At 40.9% G+C, this 21,352-nt stretch overlaps 1 protein-coding gene across 1 annotated transcript in view; it reads right to left on the reverse strand.

Moving 5' to 3' along the window:
- LOC132212019 (guanine nucleotide-binding protein G(q) subunit alpha) overlaps positions 1 to 20,360 on the reverse strand; it is a 260,920-nt gene extending 240,560 nt beyond the window's left edge. The window contains exon 1 of the mRNA XM_059656972.1: positions 20,224 to 20,360. Coding sequence (XP_059512955.1) covers positions 20,224 to 20,359 — 136 coding nt within the window. The 5' untranslated portion in view covers position 20,360. The remainder of the gene's footprint in view (positions 1 to 20,223) is intronic.
- Positions 20,361 to 21,352: the final 992 nt, after the last annotated feature.

Genomic DNA, 21,352 nt, shown 5'->3' on the forward strand with positions numbered 1-21,352 from the left:
GTATTAAAAGTAAATGGAAAAGAGAAGCTTACAGAAGCCCGCAGCACTCTATATTTCTTGGGATGATTTATAAAGACAAAGATTTCTGGAATCTCATGGAGAAGATGCAGACATATTATCTACTGTGACTTCATAAAACCATATCTCAAGTGTTGGGTTCCACTACGGGTATATTTTTAAGGAAGAAAACAAGTATGATGATAAAGAACAAGGCTTTAAACCTGTTTTATGAAAAATGACAGAAAGAACACATAATGTTTCACACAAAGCAAGCAAGCCCCAGGCATGCCATGAGGCCAACTTGAGTTATTTGTAAAAGTAGAGGTGGGTTCCAAAGGATGCAACCTGAAGCTACTTTCAGCCAGATTTCAGCTCAATATATGAAAAATGTCAACAAACACATATGGATGATCAAAGAGAATGCCCTCCGGGGGATGATATTCCCACCACTGAATGCGGGGGGGGGGGGGGGGGGGGACTAACACTAAATCAGGGAATGTTACAGAGGTGGCTCAAGTATGGGGAGCAAGTTTGAACTTTAAAGCACATTGTTAACTGAGATTCTATAATTACATCTGTCTATGAAAGACTTCACATGTGTTAATTATAATTCTCAAGACTCATAAAGCAGACTTCCTGGAAAGAAGGCAAAGTGCTCTAAAAACAACAACAACAATAACAACTTCCTGTCTATCCTTCAAAATGTACAAAAATGGGGGGAGGGAGAAAACCTCATCTATGTTAATAATAGCAAAGGACTTAGAGAACAGAAGCAATACAAATGGACCAAAAGGAAAGAATCTGCTAGGGGTCTGTACACAGCTCTGCTGACTGTAAAACAGTGCAGTATAGAGGGACACAGTGACAAAGGTTCTGAAAGACTCCCTGGTACCACCCAACTTTGAAGAACAAGTGACGTCGTTTTGGAACTCCCGTGCCCACCTATATCAGCAGTGGAGGGGCTAAAAAGAAATTAGACAGCCAGCTAATCCAGGTGGTCCCTCTGACCTGGCAAGGCAGAGGGCTAAAAGCGCGCCCCAACTTTGCGAAGTGGTCTAAAAATGTAGAGAAACACTTTACCCAATAGATGTACAGAACACACATCCCATAAACAGTGAGGCGCCATTCTGAATGATTTCTTATCCAAGTGCCTGGCTCACCCAAAAGAGAAGGAACTCATGAAACTGGTTATAAAATACAACAAAATTAAGAAGCAGCACAGCTCTGAAGCTGCCCACTGCCAGAGCCCTCCCTACCACCCTACTCAGACAACTAAAGAGCTAAAAACAGAATATATACCACCATCTTCCAGCCCTCCAGCTCAAGTGCTAAGGGAAAAACACAAACAGACCCAAGACAAATAGGGAAGGAAGTCAATGAGAGTCCACCCACACTATTTTTGGACCAACAGTAGGGCCAGACAAAATTTGGAACATTCCTAAGAAAAAAAATGAAGACAAGGCACAGAACATGCAAAAAAGAAAATGAAGAGACTTTAAAAGATTTACTCTAGGAAACAGAAGAAACGATAGATAATAATTCCTTTGTACGACCAAGAAAAATTAAGAAGATGTGAACAATTTAAAATGGGATATTAAAAAATAGAGTAAGGTAGAAAGAAACTGTCAGAGCTAACAGAGTAAATAAGAAGAAAAATTAATGATATTGCAGAACTTAAAAATGAATGCGAAGCATCAAAAACATAGAGCAGGCACTTCAGTCATCCAAAACTTACTTGCTAGCACTTGACATTTATGTCAACCACTGCCACATCAATGGTGCAGATAAGAATTAGAGCAAATCACACAAGGAAAAGAACGGAGAAATTAAGCAATTAGAGGGAAGTTGACAGCTTCGCCAAAGAAACCTCCCAAATCGAATATATGAATGATGGGTGTGCCTAAAGAGGGGAAAAAATTATTGGGGAACAGAGAAAACATTCAATAATAAGTTGAGAAAAATCCTTAAAATAAAAAATATACAGATGGAATGTATATGTTCAGAGTTTTTAGAATAATAAATAGAAAACACTGAAGCATAATTTGGTAAAGTTGTTAAACATCCAAAACAAACAAACATCCAAATAGAAAAAAACGAATCACGAAAAATATATTCAGGCTGACTGCAGACTACTTCTCATTAAATTGGGATGACAGGACACAATGGAGGAACATCTACCAAGAGGCAAGCAAAGTGGATAGAAAAGACATGTAATCCAAGAATTCTATACCCATGCAAGATATTAATATGTGAATGCTGCAAAAAGATATTCTCAAACACACAAGAACTCAGAAAACATGCCATCCAAGGATTTTTTTTTGAGAAAAATATATCTGAAAATACAAACCAATCAACTCATAAGTAAATGAAACTAAGTAAAAGTATACAATTTTTAAAAAGTATAAAATTAAAGAAACAGAGAGAAGAAATATCTGGTGGTAGGCATTTATTTAAATGCAGAATTAATACTAAATATGTAATTTTAATTGCAGGTACAAATGTAGAAGAATACTAAAATTTCTGAAAGAGCCCAGCTGGCCAGTATGGCTCAACAGTTGAGCATCGATTTATGAACCAGAATGTCATGGTTTGATTCCCAGTCCGGGTACATGCCCAAGTTGTGGGCTCAATCCCTGATCCCCAGCGTAAGGCGTGCAAGTGGCAGCCGATCAATTTTTCTCTCTCATCACTGACGTTTCTATCTCTCTCTCTCTCCCTCTCTGAAATCAATAAAAAATATTTTTTAATTTCTGAAAGAACACTGAATAATAAATAAGCAATATATGACATAAATAATACTCAGGTGAATTTCTTTAGGCTTAACTGGAAATGATTCCCTGCGATTTTCCCAGGTATTGAGTATAATAATCAAAGGATTGAGTTTTTAGAAGTGTAAAAATAAATTAGCTCTATGTATGAACTGTGCAACACTACAGAATCATTTTTGAAATGTTAAATATCACATAGGCTGCAAGATCAAATGCTAACTTTATGCCAGCAAAGATGAACAGAAAGCACTCAAGGGGAACGCAGGTGGAAGGAGAGAAGCAAACCATGCCAGGATTAGGAGAGCACATCCATGGAATCTGAAAGTCAGGAAGCTATAACTGAAAGAGCAGAACAGACAAAATGTGGATTCAAACAATGAGCATGAAAACAATCCTGAATACCATGTACAACTCTCATTCCCTCTGACACAACATCCTTTTAATATTCAAAGTAAGATAATTTCAGTTTTCTATATGTTTAGCCTTTTAATCATTAAGTTACAGGGATAGACTTGAACCCTTAGAAAAATGTCTCTAGCCATGGACAAGTTTATGTTGTTCATAAAAGAGTTCTTTTCATTCAATATATTCAGGGTTGTCTCTGAGAAGACTGTTAAAGAAAAGAAAATATAGGTATAAAATAAAATGTGTTAATATTATTATTAACCACTAAGATTTAGAGAACTGGTTTAAGTATGGCATTGCTAACTTGTCTATAATAGAAAGGAGTAAAAAAAAAAAAAATTAGAACCTACAAATAAAACACCAGGGAAAGCAGAGAATTAAACTAATATAAATGATGGGTTGGTAAATTACAGCCAGAGTGCCAAATCCAGCTTGCTGCCCATTTTTGTAAATAAAATGTTATTTAAACATAGCCACACTCATTCATAAACAAAGTGTTTATGGCAGAGTTGAGTAGTTGCAACAGAGACCATATGGCCTAAAAAGCTAAAAATATTTACTATCAGGCATTTTAAATAAAAAGCCCCCCCCCCCCTTAAAATAGTTTCCCAACCCCTGGTAATAGGTGAACAAATTTCTCCACTGCACATGGAGGGACACAATAAATAGTATTTCATCTCTGAAGCCAATAAACTGAGAAACATAACTTGAAGACGACTACTACTACTACTGCTAAAAGTTATGTGGACTACCAATAGTAAAATTAAAGGCAGATTACAAAGCTTCCGAATTTTCAGAGATGAAAACACACACACACACACAAAACCCAATACCAACCAAATAGCAAAAGGAGGGAGGTTGGGGGGGTGGGGGGATGGAGAGAGGGAGAGAACTGCCAGAAATCAATAAAAGAATCAGAAAGCAGAAAGCAGAGCAGGGGAGGGGAAGAATCTCGGAGAGGAAGTAACAGAGATGAAGAATAATTAAAAATAAATGGAGAAGCAAATGGAAATAAAAGAACTATATTAATACCCAACAAAACTGAATTCAAGATATAATAGCATTATCTTTCATAAGAAGGTAATTTTATGGTGATGAAAACTTAATTCTCATGGACATTTTTTTAGGTACCTCACAAAAAAGTAATTACATACATAAAGCAAGCATTTCTGGAAAAAGTAGAAAGTGTCATAAACACTAGAGTTATGAAGACTTTAACTTAATTCTCAACACTTGACAAAGTCACAACATAATATAATGGAGATTCATCACAAATATAGCAATAAAATTAAACAATACACATATATTTATTTTTATTATATGTACATACATACTTTATGTATCCATAGAACAAAAATTGACTGCATGTTAGACTACAATACATTTAAAAAAGCAAAAACATTTCAGAACACAGTCTCTTATCTAAGTGATGTAAGACTAGAAAGATATAATAAATGTTGGGGGAAATATCACACTTGGAAATTTTTAAAATATCTTCAACAACTCCAGTTCAGAGATCAAAAGCAAAATCATAATTTTAGAATGTCTGCAAAAAAAAGGATATAAGCACTATACAGGAACAAGTAGAAATAGTCAAAGCTTTAAGCACTTTTTATTCAAATCAAGAAATTATTAGAATCCATAATCTATGAATTTTATTTCAAGAAAATAAAAAAGCACAACCAAATAAACCTAGAGAAATTGCAAGAAAGAAAGTAATAAAGATAGGGCAAAAATAAATTAATAATAATGGTGCCAAAGCCATTCAGTTGGGAAAATATGTCTTTTCCACAAATGATGCTGAGACATCTAGATACCCACTTGTAAAAGATTGAAGTCAAAGCCCTATCACACACCATATACAAAAATCAACTCAAACTGGATCAAAGACTTAACTATAAGACCTAAAACTACAAAGTCTTAGAAGAAAACATGGAGGTAAATTTTTGTGACCTTGGATTTACCATTGGCTTCTTATATATGACACCGAAAGTGCAAACAATGAAAGAAAACAAAACAGATGAACTGGACTTATCACAATTAAAAATTGTGTGTCTCGGTACAATTTTGCACATAGCCAAAGCTGTCATATAATCTTATTGATTCCATTTTCTTTTTTCCTTAAAGACATTCATTGTAGGACACTCCATCCTTCCAGATAAAATGGCCAATTTTCTAGAAATGTCTAATAAAATTGAAGTTAAATGTGATTTTTAAAACATCTAATTAAGTAATAGAGGCATTTTATATATTTTTGTAAATATGTAGAAAATACCGTGTAATAAAAATTAATTCCACACAGTGTAAAAAAATACAAGATCTTTTTCTTCCCCCATTTGATTGACAAAACCATAATGATAGCTGAGATGAACCAAAATAGTCACTAACATAAACTGGTAGTGGGAAAGTAAACCAATATACCCTTTCTGAAAGGTGAAATAGAATTGTGCATTAAAATTTAAAATAAGCCTACTACTTGGCTGATGACCTAACTCTGAGGACCTTATCTGAAGGGGCAATTGTGCAAGTGTACAAAAATGTATCCCTTTCAATATTCACTATAGCCCTGATTGTAATTTTTGTTTATGGAATCAAGTTCAATATCCATCAACAAGGGTCAGGAATAAATGGTGGTGTACTGCCCTAGCCAATCTGCTCAGTGGCTAGAGCGTTGGCCCAAGAACTGAAGGATGGCAGGTTCAATTCTGGTCAAGGGCACAAGCCGCAGTTGCAGGCTGGATCTCCGGTGCAGGTTGGAGCACACTGGGAAGGCAACCAATCAATATGTCTCTCACATCAATGTTTCTCTCTCTCTGTCTCTTCTCCTCCCTTCCACTCTTCTAAAAAATCAATGGAAAGAAATATCATCAGGTGAGGATTAACCAAAAAAAGAAAAGAAAAAAAGTGGTATACTGGTAAATATTTAACTAGTCCTTCAGGAAGGAGAAGGGAAAGCTCTGATTTGTAGCATCTGCCAATTTCTGTGGTGTAAACACTCCCATCATGGATGATTTCAAGCTACCAAAATGAAGTCACTGAATGCAGAGTTGAGAAGAAATGTGCACAATCAGCTTTTATGAGCAGGTGCAAGCTAGCTACAGCACGCCACTATGTAAGTCAAAATACACTGGACTAACAAAAAATACATTGAACACTGAAAAGCCAAAATATATGATATAAAAGATTTATATTAACATAGCAAGATATTCATTACATATTACTGGACCAAAAAAAGCCAGTCACATACAGAACAGCATATGTTGTGTAATCTGTCATAGTGTGACCTTATATGTGTATTTCATTTTCCTTTTCAAAGAAAAAGAATCATTCAACAGTAATGTGTAAACACTACATTCAATCTAGTTTTACCCATAATAATAGCAGTAAATCTGGCTTTCAAGAGGTATAAAAAACAGATTTATATTTTTATTTTAAAACAGAACAGCAAAAGACCAACAAATGATTTAACTTCAAAGTAATTAAAAACTTCTGTATTAAATAATAGCAAACAAAGAAAAAGAAAAATAACAGACTGGGTTTAAGTTATTTGCCATAAATATAAAAAAGACTAATTTCATTTGTGTTTTCAGAGCTCATAAACAGGCAAAGGAAATGAAGAGACAACTTACAAAATAAGAAATTCAACTAGAAACAAACATATGGGAGAATGATTATTCTTACTAGTGATCAAATAAGTGCAAATGTATAATTATGTGCCATTTTTGCCTAACTTATTGATATTGTGACAATATTGCTCATGATGCTTCAAATTATATACAATCATTTTGGAAAAGGGTTTAGGTGAGTGTAATCAAGAGTCATAAAATTTTTCATATTCTCTGACCTAGAAATAACATGTGTATTAATCTATTCTAACAAAAGTGTGTCTGTGTTTAATAGAAAAAATAAATCATTATGTGATTCAGAACTAGGGATGCACAATGCCTTAATTTTTATTCTGGGAAGGATACATTGTAATTTGAGTAGCAATTCACAGAAAGACTCTAGGGATTTAGGAAAAACCCAAGACAAGAATCTCTGTTCCCATAGAAAGCATGGCCTGGAGTGGAAAGCCCTACAGAAAAAAAGTGTTTCTCAAAGGACCTAGCTGGTGATTTTCATGAAAATATATTTGGAGTCAAGATTTCCCTGAAGAAATATTAATGAAGTCCTATGATTTCCTCCATTAAAATGCAACTCCTTGCCAAGAATTGTGTGGATAGGGAAATACAAATTATCCAAAACTGATCAAGCAATATACAGGTTAGGTATCTTCTTTCACAGAAGATGGGAACCATCATTACAAGAGATGTTATGTGCCCAACACTTTTGAGTTACTTCTAATGGCTCCGGACAACATCTTAGATCAGCGGTTCTCAACCTGTGGGTCGCGACCCCTTTGGCGGTTGAACGACCCTTTCACAGGGGTCGCCTAAGACCATCCTGCATATCAGATATTTACATTATGATTCATAACAGTAGCAACATTACCGTTATGAAGTAGCAACGAAAATAATTTTATGGTTGGGTCACAACATGAGGAACTGTATTTAAAGAGCCAGAAGGTTGAGAACCACTGTCTTAGATGGTGAGCCAACAAATAGTAGGAGAAACTAGAATGTTCAGATGACATCCCTTTCATTAGGCCTTGAACACATCAAGGCCCTTGCATCTGCAGAATCCTAGTCTGACCCAAGCTTAGCTCCCAGAGGAGCTAGTATTATGGTAATTCATTAGTTTTTGACCCATTAGGAAGTGTTTGGGAATAAAAACTGAGATTGATTTCAAGTATCTTTTATTTCAGTACTCTCAAATTATTCAGAATTATTCAAATTATTCAAAATATACTTGCCTACATTATGAGACAAGAAATTTTCTTGAGTCAATTCTATTATAAACAAATGTAGCCAATTTTGAATGTTCATAATTGGAAGTAGGCTTTAGGGACCTTGACTAATCTGAGAAGAGTCCAACCCCTGGGTTTGGATGTAATAGCCCAGGAAGCGTACAGCTCCCTTACAGAACACAACCAATAGAGAGGGGTCTTCCTCAGCTAAAAATTACAAACTACTTCTAAACCTTGTTTTATTGCACTTTGCTTTATTGTGCTTCATAGTGTTGCTTTTTTTTTTTTTTTTTTTTTTTTACAAATTGAAGGCAAGACCCTCCACCAGCCAAACTCCCTTATTGTGCTGACCTGGAATCAAACCCACAATATCTCCAAAGTATGCCTGTATTACATACTCCACCTGGGTATGACTCCACTTGGCAAGAATATCTCATGATACTACTTATCTACTCATTGCCTTGGGCAACTGAAAGGCGCTCTATTGTAGGAAGAAGCCAGCCAGGTGGAAGCAGACTTCCTAGACAAGAATCTTTCCAGAGACATTCTAATAACTTATCACCAGATTAACAGAGTTCTCAATCCAGTAATAGATGCATTTCTCCCGCCTTAAAGAACTGACGTGGGGCGGGGGACGGGGGGGGGGGGGGGGCGGGGGGGGGGGGCGGCGGAGCAGTGTCAATGGAATCATGTTGTAAATTTTCTTTTTATTATGTGAAGGGGTTTTCAGGACACTGCTTGACATGATATCTGGGCTTAGTCTATCTAACCACCTTGAGGAACAAAAGGACAGGAGAGTGCAATGCAACAAAACTCCTCCCATACAACCCAGGCTTCTACACTTGCTCATCTCCCAACTCAAGCTACGGGAGAGGAAGAGGAAGGGCAGGGTAGATGTGATAATGATAAAGAAATGCAGCAGGGCAGTGGAGCTGACGAGAGGAAGCTGCATTGCCTGGCTCTTCCTGACCAAAGACACCAGGCCGACATGCAGGGCACCTCTCCTTTAGTGAAGACCTGGCTGCACCAACTTACTAGAACAACACCCTCGGCCCTGCCAAGGCCCACTAGATCCCCATGACTCTCCTTCACCTGTGACTGTGTGTTTCCCCTGCACCTGTCCATCTCCCAATCTGAAATCAAGGAAATAAGCCTGAAGCCGATAAGATAATGAGAAGGCCATGTGCCAAGAGCAAAGTAGGGGTCAAAGAATGCCAAACACCTGCCTGACTCCTCCCATAGAACTGGGTCTTATAACAGTGTAGCTCTTTCAGAAAGAGCAGGTTGAGAGTCTAGCTGTTCCTTCTTTGGTCATAGAGCCCCTTCTCTAGAATGCAGACAAGAGACACCGAAGCCCTGACAAGGTAGCTCAGTTCATTAGAGCGCTGTCCGGACTCGCCAAGTTTGTGGGTTCAATCCCCAGTCAGGGCACATACGGAAATCAACCAGTGAATGCATGAATAAGTGGAACAACAAATCTATCTATCTATCTATCTATCTATCTATCTATCTATCTCTAAACTCAGTAAAATTTTTTAAAATTTCTTTTTTAAAAAGAGCCCAGCCGGTGTGACTCAGCTGTTAAGCGTCAACCCATGAACAAAGCGGTCACTGGTTCGATTCCCAGTCAGGGCACATGCCCAAGGTTGTAGACTCAATACCCAGTAGGTGGCATACAGGAAGCAGCCGATTCATGATGTTTCTTTCTCATCAATGTTTCTACCTCTCTCTCCCTTCCTCTCTCTCCAAAAATCACTTTAAAAAAAAAACAAAAACAAAAACCAAACTTTAAAAAAATAAAATAAAATAAAAAATATTTTATAAAAGAGACAGGAAGTTGTTTTCTTTTCTTTAATATATATTTCTTTACTGATTTCAGAGAGGAAGGGAGAGGGAAAGAGAGAGAGAAACATCAATGATGAGAGAGAATCACTGACCGCTGCCTCCTACATGCCCCCTACTGGGGATTGAGCCCACAACCCAGTCATGTGCCTTTAACTGGAATTGAATCGGGACCCTTCAGTCTGCAGCCCGACACTCTATTCACTGAGCCAAACCAGCTAGGGCAGAAGTTGCTTTCTTAAAGTTTCTCTGACCATAGCCATGACAACTGAAGACAGTTCAGAGGCCACAGCGATAGATAGATAGATAGATAGATAGATAGATAGATAGATAGATAGATGATAGATAGATAGATAGATAGATAGATAGATAGATAGATAGATAATCTAGATTTTCAAACAAAAAAAGCATGAAATTCCTTAGTTCATGTTATGAATTTGTTCAACATTATCTGTTTTTCTGGTTTCAATGAAAGCCCCAAGAAAAACACACACAGTAATAAATGAAGAAATGGACACAAATGGTCCATCCAAGGGTTAATTCTAAATCTTTTCTGGAAGGCCCTGGAAAAAGGATCTACCTGCTGCAAATATGCAGCAGTCCCCCCGTCCCCCAAATGTGCTCCAATGAGGGGTATGAGACACTGGCAGTGCCCAGGCCCAAATGGCCAACCTGCTCTCACTGAAACTGGCAGAAATAGCCTGGGCACAGAAATTCTTTGTAAGCAAATGTAAAGCATTGCTTAAAACCCAATGAAGCAAAAAAATTAAAATAAAATAATAAATAAAAAGTAATGGTGAGTCACAGGTAGCTGCCTCAGGGTGTCTAAGAAAACTCCCAGGCCAGAGCGAGGAGTGAACACTGAGCCTCTGGGCTCCACCCCTGTGCGCCCCAGGATGTTGCCCTTCCTGCAGGAAGCGAGGGACCCATGCTGATAGGACAGCAGGCGTGTGATACCATTCCCTGGGAAGGCAGTGAAACTATCAGCAGCATGCCAGGCAGCAGGAGGGGCAACACAGATGCCTTCTCCTCACAGCTCTTCCCCAGGGAGCTGGGAGCTGCCTGCGAAACACCAGAGTTACTCCCAAAGGGAAAAAGAAGCGAGTGAGGGAGGCCAGGAGGAGGCCATCAGCCCTGGCAATGCCTCCTTAGACATCCCATCACTTCTGGGGAGGGCGGGGGCCCAGGCCCCTCATCCAGGAGTGAGTCTGAGCAGAGATTGGCCACAATGGCCAAAGCTACAGAAGGGAAGCAGGGTGCGTTCCAAAGTTCAAATGGCCCTTAGATTTGGTGCAATCTCTTCATTCTACAAGTTTCCATAGAAACAGTAAAGGAACAAACAATAGAGAGAGGTAGAGCAGGAGTACTTGACCGTCTTTCAGTTACAGGTTTTAGAAAAAACATACCTAAACCACTATGCAGAGTCATAAGGAGTGTTTAATTATTTAGCCAAATAAACTTTCACAAAGCCAGTCTGCCACTGTTTTTGCAGGATTTACCAATTTTCAAAAATATGTATCACAACATAGCGACAAGAGTTAAACGCTTAACAACTACCCTGGCATTCTTTGAAGGGCAAACCAGAAACAAGAATTAAAGTCATCCTGTATTATTAGAACAAGTCACAGGAAATGGGTCAGCTCTTTAGGACAAGAGGAAAACTGTCTTTGCCATCTGCCGAAAAAAAAAAAAATGTATGATATAATGTAGTAGCTCTGAAAAGGGTAGGCCCTAAAATATCAATTCATATGGCAAGACAACAGTATTGGGCCCTGGCCGGTGTTGCACAGTGGATAGAGCATCTGCCCACCCAATGAAAGGTTGTGCTCCATTCCAGGTCAAGGGCACTTCCCAGTCTAGGGCCCATACCTGGGTTGCAGGTTCGATACCAGGCCCGGTTGGGGCGCATGGGGGTAGGCAAAACCAATCAGTGTCTCTCACATTGATGCTTCTCTCTCCCTCCCTTTCTCTCTCTCTTCTCCCCCCTTCCCTCCCTTCCACTCTCTCTGAAATCAATGAAAACATATTCTCAGGTGAGGATTAACAAGAAGGAGGAAGAGGAGAAGGAGGAGGAATCATTCTATCTTTACCTTAAAAAAAAAACAACAACACTCAGATTGATGGGGTACAACAAAAGCAAAGATCCAGGCTGATATCTTCCTCCCTATCTGCATGAAAACACAATTACATGTTTTAAGGCTCTCAAGTCACTGAGATGGGGACTTTCAAATCATTAAATGAGGAACCTTCACTATTGCTCAACACAGGCCTCAGCACTTTCTCCCCTTCTAACAAATGTGCTACATCCTATTTTGAAATCCAGTGGCCCAGGATAGGTCACCTAGCAGGGCTCACTAACTCCCTGCTGGTAGTCATGAACAAGCTCAAGTCCCAGTCCTACCCATCCTACAGAAAAGGAAGGAGAATAACATTTTATTTAATGACAGCATTCTTTGTTTTGCAGACTCAAGTGTTGCTAAAGAAAGTTAATCATTTCCCAAAAGCACAAGTGTCTTTCTTTCAATGTATTAAAGCCCCCAACTTCCCTCTCACCAGTTCATCCACATGATGTTTGAAAGTAGTACCCACTAAGAAGTTCCCTAAATCTTAAAGAAATGTGCACACCACAGGATCCAAGGAACCCCTCCTAGCATCTGTTTAAGGAAGCTATGATGAGAGAGTAAATGGGTGGGTAGTATTCACATAGAAGGGGTGCTGCAGCAAACAAGAAGACTGAGTAATGAGTGGGTAAGACGCTGAGGTATGTCCCTCAGAAACAGTCATCAGCAAATACGTGTCACCATATACCACCCTGCTGCCACTTCAGCGAAAAAAAACATAAAAAAGAAACAAGAAAAACAAAAGAGATGAAAAAAGTTTTTAAAACATAAAAAAGCCATATATATATATATATATATATATATATATATATATATATTTCAATTTTTTTAGCAAGTGATGGCAATTAAAAAAAAAACAAGTCAAATTCTGGAAGAGGCAATTATCTGTCATGATTTTGGGTCTCCAAAAGGAAAAACATGAGGCTATCTCTTAGAAATAGACATGAATATCTTCCTAACATCACTATTCACTTCCTGCCACAGAGCCAAAAAGTCTCACTCCAGCTCTTTTTCTTTAATCTGTGGGTCAATTATTGTTCCCATCTGTGAGGTGTCAGCAATACAATGGCACTAATAACATTCTAGCTCCTAACCACACCACAACCCATTATACACTTTCTTGAAACAACTATTTTGTTTCTAAAGCAATAAACTGTTCACAATCCAAGATTAATCTTGTAATAAAGGTGCATGGAATTTTCAAATTTCAAAGGACTTTTGTGTGTAACCGATTTCCATTCAAACTGCTTGATAAACGCTATTGCCTTTTCAACCCGAAACAATATAAAAATGTTCAAATGAATCATTCTCCCTGGAGAATGAATGAGAAGCAAGCAGGAGACAAAGAGGATTTCCATTTCGTCTTTAAAACAGAATTCCTTTTACTGTGCCCCAGGTGGCCCACAAAACAGCAAAGGGGGAGGGGGGGCAAATGGAGAGCATATGGATGGTACCCATTAGAAGAAAGCAGGAAGTTTAAATTCCCTTCTTCCAACTGGGAATCCAGCTGCCCACCTGCCCCCACCCTCTGATGCCCATAGGCCTCCAATTACTGACAACAGAATATTTGTAAACCCAGCCGGACATTGTGCTACACTGAGGTACAAAGAAACAACAGCCACTATCTTTGCCCCCAGAGAGCTACCAATTTAGGGTAAGTGGTCATTAATAGTTTCTCACAGTTAAGGCGGGGGGGGGGGGGGGGTGTGGAAGTGAACCACTCCAAGGAAATCATACACATATAACTCAGGAGTTCAAATTCTCAAATCATCTGCTTCCCCAGTTGTGTAATCCCCGGAAAGCTTCTACAATGGCCTTCAGATTATTTTGTCTTTTTCTTTGTATCAAGAGCCAATAGAAAAGCCAAAGCCAGGAAGGATAATAATACTCAGAAGGACATGTCAGTCCGAGGGCGTCAACTGTGAAACAACAAGAAATGTGAAAAGTGCTTGTAGCCTTTCCTGTTGGCAAATAAGAAATAAGGAGTGTCTCATATAGCCCATGATCTTGCACCAAATAGGTGCTTAATATCTGTTCATTTGACCAGCATTCTAGATGCAGGTTTCTTATGGTATGCCTGGTTTAAAAAAATAATAATAATAAAATTTAGAGGAAATGTTTATGTTCTAATAACTGGCAAGTGTTTGTTGAATATTTGAAAACTCTTCATAACTTTACTTTTAAATAATATTACTCATTGTGTTCTTAAAATTGAGCCATGAAGGCTTTTAACAAAATATTCTGCATTGATTTCCAAAACTATGGCTAGGCATAAGGGTTAACCCCAGAGCTATTTAGCAAATTCAGTTTTCGGTTCCAGGCATCACAATATGGATGTTTGCTTTTGTTTGTCAAGTCCAGATTCATGACCACCGAGGATTTATGAACTCATTTTCAACAGCATGTTTAGATCCTTTTTTTCCCTTTTTACTGCATGTTAGCTGAGAAATCAGACAGATTTGTACATATCGGTAACGTAACAAATCAAAGGTGATTGTCGAACAACTTCCTATAATTTTATTAGTAACAGCTGTTCACACAAAATAGTGTTTGGGCCTGATAATAGCGCTTTCTTTAATGTTACTCCATGCGGCAGAACAAGACAAAACATTCACTGTTTACTGCAGTCAGTGATTGCCACAGACTTAATTACCAACAATCACACATTTTACCTTCTATTGCTATTTCGCACTTCTCTGGGATTAATTCTGCAAAGATCTTAACATTGCCTTGACAAGCCATGATAAAAGTTTCCCTTTGAAGAATGTCACTGCCCTCCTGTTCAACTAGGAAGTTAGACATTAGATTTGTTGCTACAAACACTTGTATTCCCCTCAACCCAAGACAGAAGGTCTGGAGGAAACAGATTCCCTCCCCGATCTTGGGGAGAAAGCAATCCTAACCTTCTTAAAATGGCTTCTCTCTTCCAAGATGTATCCTTTGGGCTCCCTGTTTTCCCTCTACAATATCCGGTCAACACTTCCATTAATGTCAACAGAATGGATAACCTCTCCTTAAAGAAAAATTAATGTAAATGCTGGAATAAAATCACCCTCGGGCAACCATCTTCATTTCCTTTCAAGTATAAGTTTGCCGGGATCATGAAGGAAAAATCTGTTCCTTTTTCTGCTAAGGTTAGCATAGCAGGCAGCCTCACAACTGCAAAAAAACGGTCTCAGGTCCTTACAAATGCATCTGTCATAAAAACAATACCTACATTTCATAGGCGTCTCTAAAAACCGAGCCTAAGCCACCTCTTAGAAAGTGTGACTGGGTTTGGTGGTGTTTTGTTGTTGTTGTTTTTAATGAAAAAGAGGCTATCAAATGTATTTGTAATAAACAAAACGGCCACTAAATTATTCTTCCGGTTCTCCTTTCCAAACGTACGTAAAAATATTGGAAGAGAGGTACATGGGATGATTTCACCGTTCAGTAGGGTTTTAATTTGTGTCAAGGTTCCCATCCGAAGAAATAACGTAAGTACAGGATTGACAGCTACTATGGCAGCTCTAGACAAGGAATTCACATGATTCAATGCAAAAATCTTACTTTGAAAGGCTTTGTTAAAAGTCAGCTACCATTTTGATTTGTATGAGGGATGCTCCCACTTCACTTTTCAGATATAAACTATAAGCACTTTTTTCAAAAAAAAAAATAAAAGATGATGGAAGAGGAAATGAGTCCAAATAAATCCTGACATTTAGAAACATACTCAACACTTGAAAGCTCAAAGAGTACCAAAAATAAGACTGGTGTGGTGTTAAAGCAGCCTCATAAACACCATATTTTGGTATTTACTGGGAGATGCTGTTATTAGGGCTGCTTAGAAGGGTACTTTCATTCTGTGGTTCTGAGTGGCCATCCTAGACAACCACTAACCTCTAGGTTAATTCAGGCAATCAACATCCCCATTCTCCTCTCTCCAGTGAACCCTACCGAGGGGCAGGAGGGAGGGTTTGCATGCAGACCTGTGTGAATGAACTCTCCATATAATCTAAATTTTCCATTCAGAGCACTCCTAGCCTTCTATGTCCCTTCTTGCTCTGTGCAGTTTTCAGTACAAATGTATACCTCTCAAATTTAAAATGTTCTACCTGCAATTGCCAAAATTCTACATTCAACAATGTGGTTCTCCTCATGTCACTGACAAGTAAATCTTAAAAATCTGTACAGTCATCACCTGTATCCTGATGAGTGTGTCATGGAGAAAAGTGAATGGCAAAAAGCTGATAATGTTAAACTAACTTCTACACAATAAAAAAAAAAAAAAAGACATGGGATCGTTTCTTTTTTCTTTTTCCTTTAAACTTTCATACTTAAAGCATGGCTGTTATCTTGCCAAATGCCCCCAGCACAATACTGTAACACACGGGTTTGATATGTGATGTTACATTGTACATTAACACTTCCTATCCTGGAATGCGTTTGTATTCAATTGGCTCAAAGAGATACATACAATTTTGTTTTTAAAAAACAACCATGAATTTATCTGCCACAGATTGAAAACACTGCATATCCCCATGTCTCTATAATTTATTCATTATTTTATGGTCCCAATTTCTATCAGGAAGGTTATAAATAAATTTACTTATTCAACAAATACTAATTAAGAGCGTTCTATAAGTTTGATACTATCTTAGAAACTGGGATTTAAAAGAAACCAATACAGACACAATCCCTACCTTTATAAGCCTCCAGTCTAGAATAGGAAGAAAATTGCAAATGTAATTCATTTAGAAGACTGAGAGCATATATTCTTCCACCTAAGACTGGCCCAAATTATGCATGATTTCAAACGGTGGAACCCAATATACAAAAATGTTTTCTAAATCTTCATATTTAATGATTAAGATCTGAGGAGTAAAGATTTCAAAAGCATGTAAAATCAGAACAGGTACGAAAAAGAATGTATCTTCAAGGAATCAAAAAAACAATTCCAGCATAAATATCTGTGACTAGAAGCAGACACTCAAAGCCACTTCTTTTATATAGAATTAAAGATGCTGATGTTTTATAGTGTGTCCTATGTACCACCAATAGAAATATTTAGTTATCAATATTCATGAATATTAATCAATTAAAGGAAATATAACATACTGCATACCAAGAAAGTATAGAAACATTTCAATGAGTTAAAGTATCCCCTTGCACACATGTGTTGAATACAAAGTTTTCAAAGATGTCAAAGAAAATAAACACAGATATAAATGATTACATTTAAGGAAACAAGAAAATAATTAAATATTAAATATATTTTATGGTGGTAGATTTCTGGGTTCATTTTTTGAAAAGAATAAAAAAATCAAAATATGTAACTACTGCACAATTTGGAACATTCTGGAATAATTGCTGAGTATGAATCAAAATAGCCCTAATTTTACTGCCAGCCTTTCATCTTGGTAGGTAACCACTATTTCCCTTTCTAATTTCTCCATGTTGTTAACTTATAAAATTTAATGGTTATGTGAACAAATGCAAGGGTCTCCTGCCAAATAAATCTATTTGCATTAAAATTGTGTCATGATTTTTATTTCAATATAAGGGTGATTCCTCAATTTAAATAAACTAGTTAAAAATATTGGTGACTCTTTAAACTGTGAAATAATATATCCTATAACCTCCTTTGGATAGGTATCATTTTAAAAAAATGAAGGAATAACTAAACTCATGAAAGCAGCAGGTCCAAAGTTCTCAAAAGAAACCTCTCCCAATACCATCCCTTGTTAATATCAACCTTGTTCATTTCTCTCCTGGAGAGAAGAAAATCATGAAATCGATCACACACACACATACACACACACACACACACACACACGTGCACGCAAACCTACATTTAGTATATAGCATTTACTATATAAATAGCATAGGTACTGCAGAAGTTACGTTACAAAACAACATACCTAGAATATGAAACTGTAGCAAATCTTACATGATGTCTAGGCATCCTATTTCTAACAGAAAGTTGTATAATTTTTAAACGTTACTAATGAATATAGGTGCTAAATGAAAGTCATAGCTTTCTACCACTTCTAATAGGCCACAGTTGGGGGCTGGGGTGGGACCATATTAAACCCTTCTCAAGTATCTAGTAAGGGGGTGGGGGCGGAATTCTCCACACTACCACCACTTTAGCAGAAAAACTGGTTTAATTTTTTTTTATGCCTCCAAGTTCATTTTTTAAAGCACAGTATGTTATCTAAATACACAGTATGTAATGAAGCATCCCTATATATATACTTCCCCCAAATTCCTCCCTAGACATAGAAACCTGGGCCCTCCGACAGACAAACCCACTGGGCTCTAACTCAGCTGCTAGGAACCCAGAGCTGTCACATTTCAGGCAACAGGGATGGCTTGAGAGACCTCAACCGACTGATGTGAAGCTAAACAGAAACAAGTAAAGACTGTAAATGGGGAAGAAGAAAAAGAAAACCGTTCTTAAGTGTCTCTAAAATAAATGCTTTTTCCTCAATTCTGCACATAAACACCCTATACATCTCTCTTGCCCTATTTGCTTCTCAACTGCACGAATTCAGAAAGCATTTTCAGCCATTAGACATAGCCCAAAATGAAAATAAAAGGATCTTCATCTTCCCATTGCATCTCCCCACCCCTGGCTTCATTTCCTAAAGCCCACTCTTTTACCCAGCCCTTGGCTTTCTGTTCTTTATGAACGTGCACATTTATCTAATCTGGTTTCACAATGAAGACATAAAGCAAGGCATGTGAAGTAACCACCGGTAACTATTTGTGATCATTATATTTTGTTTCTGCTTGTAAGTGATCCAGCACATAAGCAGTTCAGTCCAAAAGGCAACTGGGTCCTTGAACCAAGAGATGGAATGCTCAAGATAAGAAAGAAAACGCCTGTTTCTCAAATCCCAACTGACAATACAATATTTTCTTCCAGAAATGTCTGAGAAACGTATTTATTATACATGCAAATATACTGGACACAAGTGCAGACATTTTTCAGGCCTGTAACTGCAAAGCTGTTTGCTCTTCCTACCACAATAGTTCAGTTATGTCACACTGGCTTGAATGTGAACCCTGATCGTTGGTTCTGAACATTCTCTCAGAGATAAATAATCAATAGAATTCCTAATTGAGAACCAACATTTTCTTGCTAACTTGGTGTTAAGGAAGAATGTTGAGTTATGTGTTTTGTTTAAGAGATTAAAGGGAAATTTTTGCTGTGCACTTCTCGTTTTGCTTCTAGCCCAGATTCCCGAGATACTAAAATGTTGTCCGTTTTGAACAAAAGGTTTCTATTTGTTTCCATGAGCGTAATTGAGAGGCTACACTGGTTTTCAGTAGTAATTATTGTGAATTCAGGCCTACATCTGGGTTGTCTCATTAAACAAAAGATACCAGTCGCTGTCAACAACCACACAGCACAGCGCTCCCCTGTCCCTCTTCTTAATCAGGAAAGAAGGATGCAGACGAGAAACATGCCTGCCACCATCCACTGGTCAAGAAACTCTTCTGGGGGTCCCTCCTTTCAGTGGTCAGGTGGCTAGCGAACAGCACTTGCGTGACACATCTGGCCTTGCCCCCCCCCCTCCTCCGCCCTCCAACACATAAGCCTCCTTTCTTTGGAGGGACAACCACTGGGCGCCCTCATCATCACTCCTAGGAGAATCCAGTCGCGAGTCTGTCCTCTGTGTTCCACCCTTCTCTCCGGACCCCAGACACACTGATAATGGATGCACATAGGCCACCCGCCACACGCCATCCTCCAACATGCCCTGGCTCCGCTGGCACCCCGGGGCCACACACACACACGCACACACAGCTCCCCACTCCACCATCCCACGGGGCACGATGGCCACGACACTGGAAGTTCAACCCCTCTGCCCACCTTCCCACCCCCGCACGTATGCCCCACCAAGCGATTTGCCATTTAGCTGATTCACAGCAGATAAAGGCGCACCCCGAATGCACGGCGCTCAGGGATACCCGAAGGCACAAGCCGAGGCCCTAGGCTGGGCAGCCCGACCCCTCTGCGTGCGCGAGTGCGCGCGCGTGTGTGTGTGCGTGTGTCTGTCTGTCTGTGCAACCGCGCGCGCGCCCGAACGAGTGCGGGTAGGGGCCGGGGACGCGCCGGGGGAGGGTAATGACCAGCCCCGAGCTCCAGAGGTGGAGGCCACTGGGGGCAGCTGCCCCGAGAGCCCCGGGGTGGCAAGTGGGGGGCGTCAACCGGCGGGAGGGCCCGCGGCCGCCGGCCCCGGGAGGTACTCACCGAGCAGCAGCAGCTTGAGCTCCCGGCGGGCGTCCCGCTTGTCCCTGCGGAGCTGCCGCTCGATCTCGTCGTTGATCCGCCGGGCTTCCTTGGCCTCCTCGCTCAGGCAGCACGCCATGATGGACTCCAGAGTCATTCTTCCAAGTGCCTCCCCTGCAGCCCCGCCGGCACCCCCTGCTCACACGCGCGCACACACACCCTCCCGCCCTCGCTCCCCCGAGGCAGCGGTGGCCGCCGAGACCCCGCCGCCCGGGCGCGCGTCCGGGACGAGCTCCGGGAACGGCCGCGGGGGCCGCGGCCAGGGCCGGGGGTGCGGCAGGAGCGACGGCTGGGACCGCCGGCTGGAGCCAGGCAGGCGCGGGAGGTGGCCACGGGCGCTGGTTCGGGGGGCGCGCGAGGAAAGGCCGCCGCGCCCGGCCTCGCTCAGACGCCCGGGCTTCCTTCCCCGGCCACGGGCGGCCCGCCTCGCCCCCCGCGCCTTCGCCGCCGCCGCCGAGGCTCCCCTACTCCCTGCGCTGGGCGGCGAGAGCACATCCACCGGGGCGTCTCCGCAGCGAGCGGCCGCCGACGGCTCCCCGCTCCCCGCGCGCCCGCGGCTCGCAGCCTGACACGGCTCCCGGGCGCCCTCGGCCCTGCCCGCGCCCACCGCCGCCGGCCGCCGCGCGCCTCCGCCTCCGCCTCCGCCCCGCCTCCGCCCGGCGCCCACCCCCGGCCGCGATTGCCAGGCGCGGAGCGAGCGCTCAGAGCTCGCCCTCCCCCTCGCCACACACACACATTTTCTTCTTTCTCTGAACTGGAGCACAGATCCGGCAGGGAGGCGGCGGGAGGAGGAGGAGGTGGGAGAGGAGGAGGAGAGGGAGAATGGGCGCGGGAGGAGGGAGGAGGGAGGAGGGAGCGGGAGGCGGTGCCGCCCGGCCCCTCCTGGAAGGCTCTCCCGGGCTCGCAGTCGCCGCGCGCGCCGCTCCCGGGCTGGGCCGGCCCCTCTGGCTCTGCGGGCGCCTCCCGCTCCCGCGCCCAATGCGGGGGCGACCGTGACCGCTGCGCCCGTCGGCCCCGGAGCGGAGCAGGGCGGGGCCCGGTCTCCGAGGCGCTGCCGGGGCCGCCACCAACCTGCCGCTGCCGGCCGCCC

The sequence above is a fragment of the Myotis daubentonii genome, chromosome 11 (genome assembly GCF_963259705.1).
Source record: "Myotis daubentonii chromosome 11, mMyoDau2.1, whole genome shotgun sequence".
In the NCBI taxonomy this organism is placed as follows: domain Eukaryota; kingdom Metazoa; phylum Chordata; class Mammalia; order Chiroptera; family Vespertilionidae; genus Myotis; species Myotis daubentonii.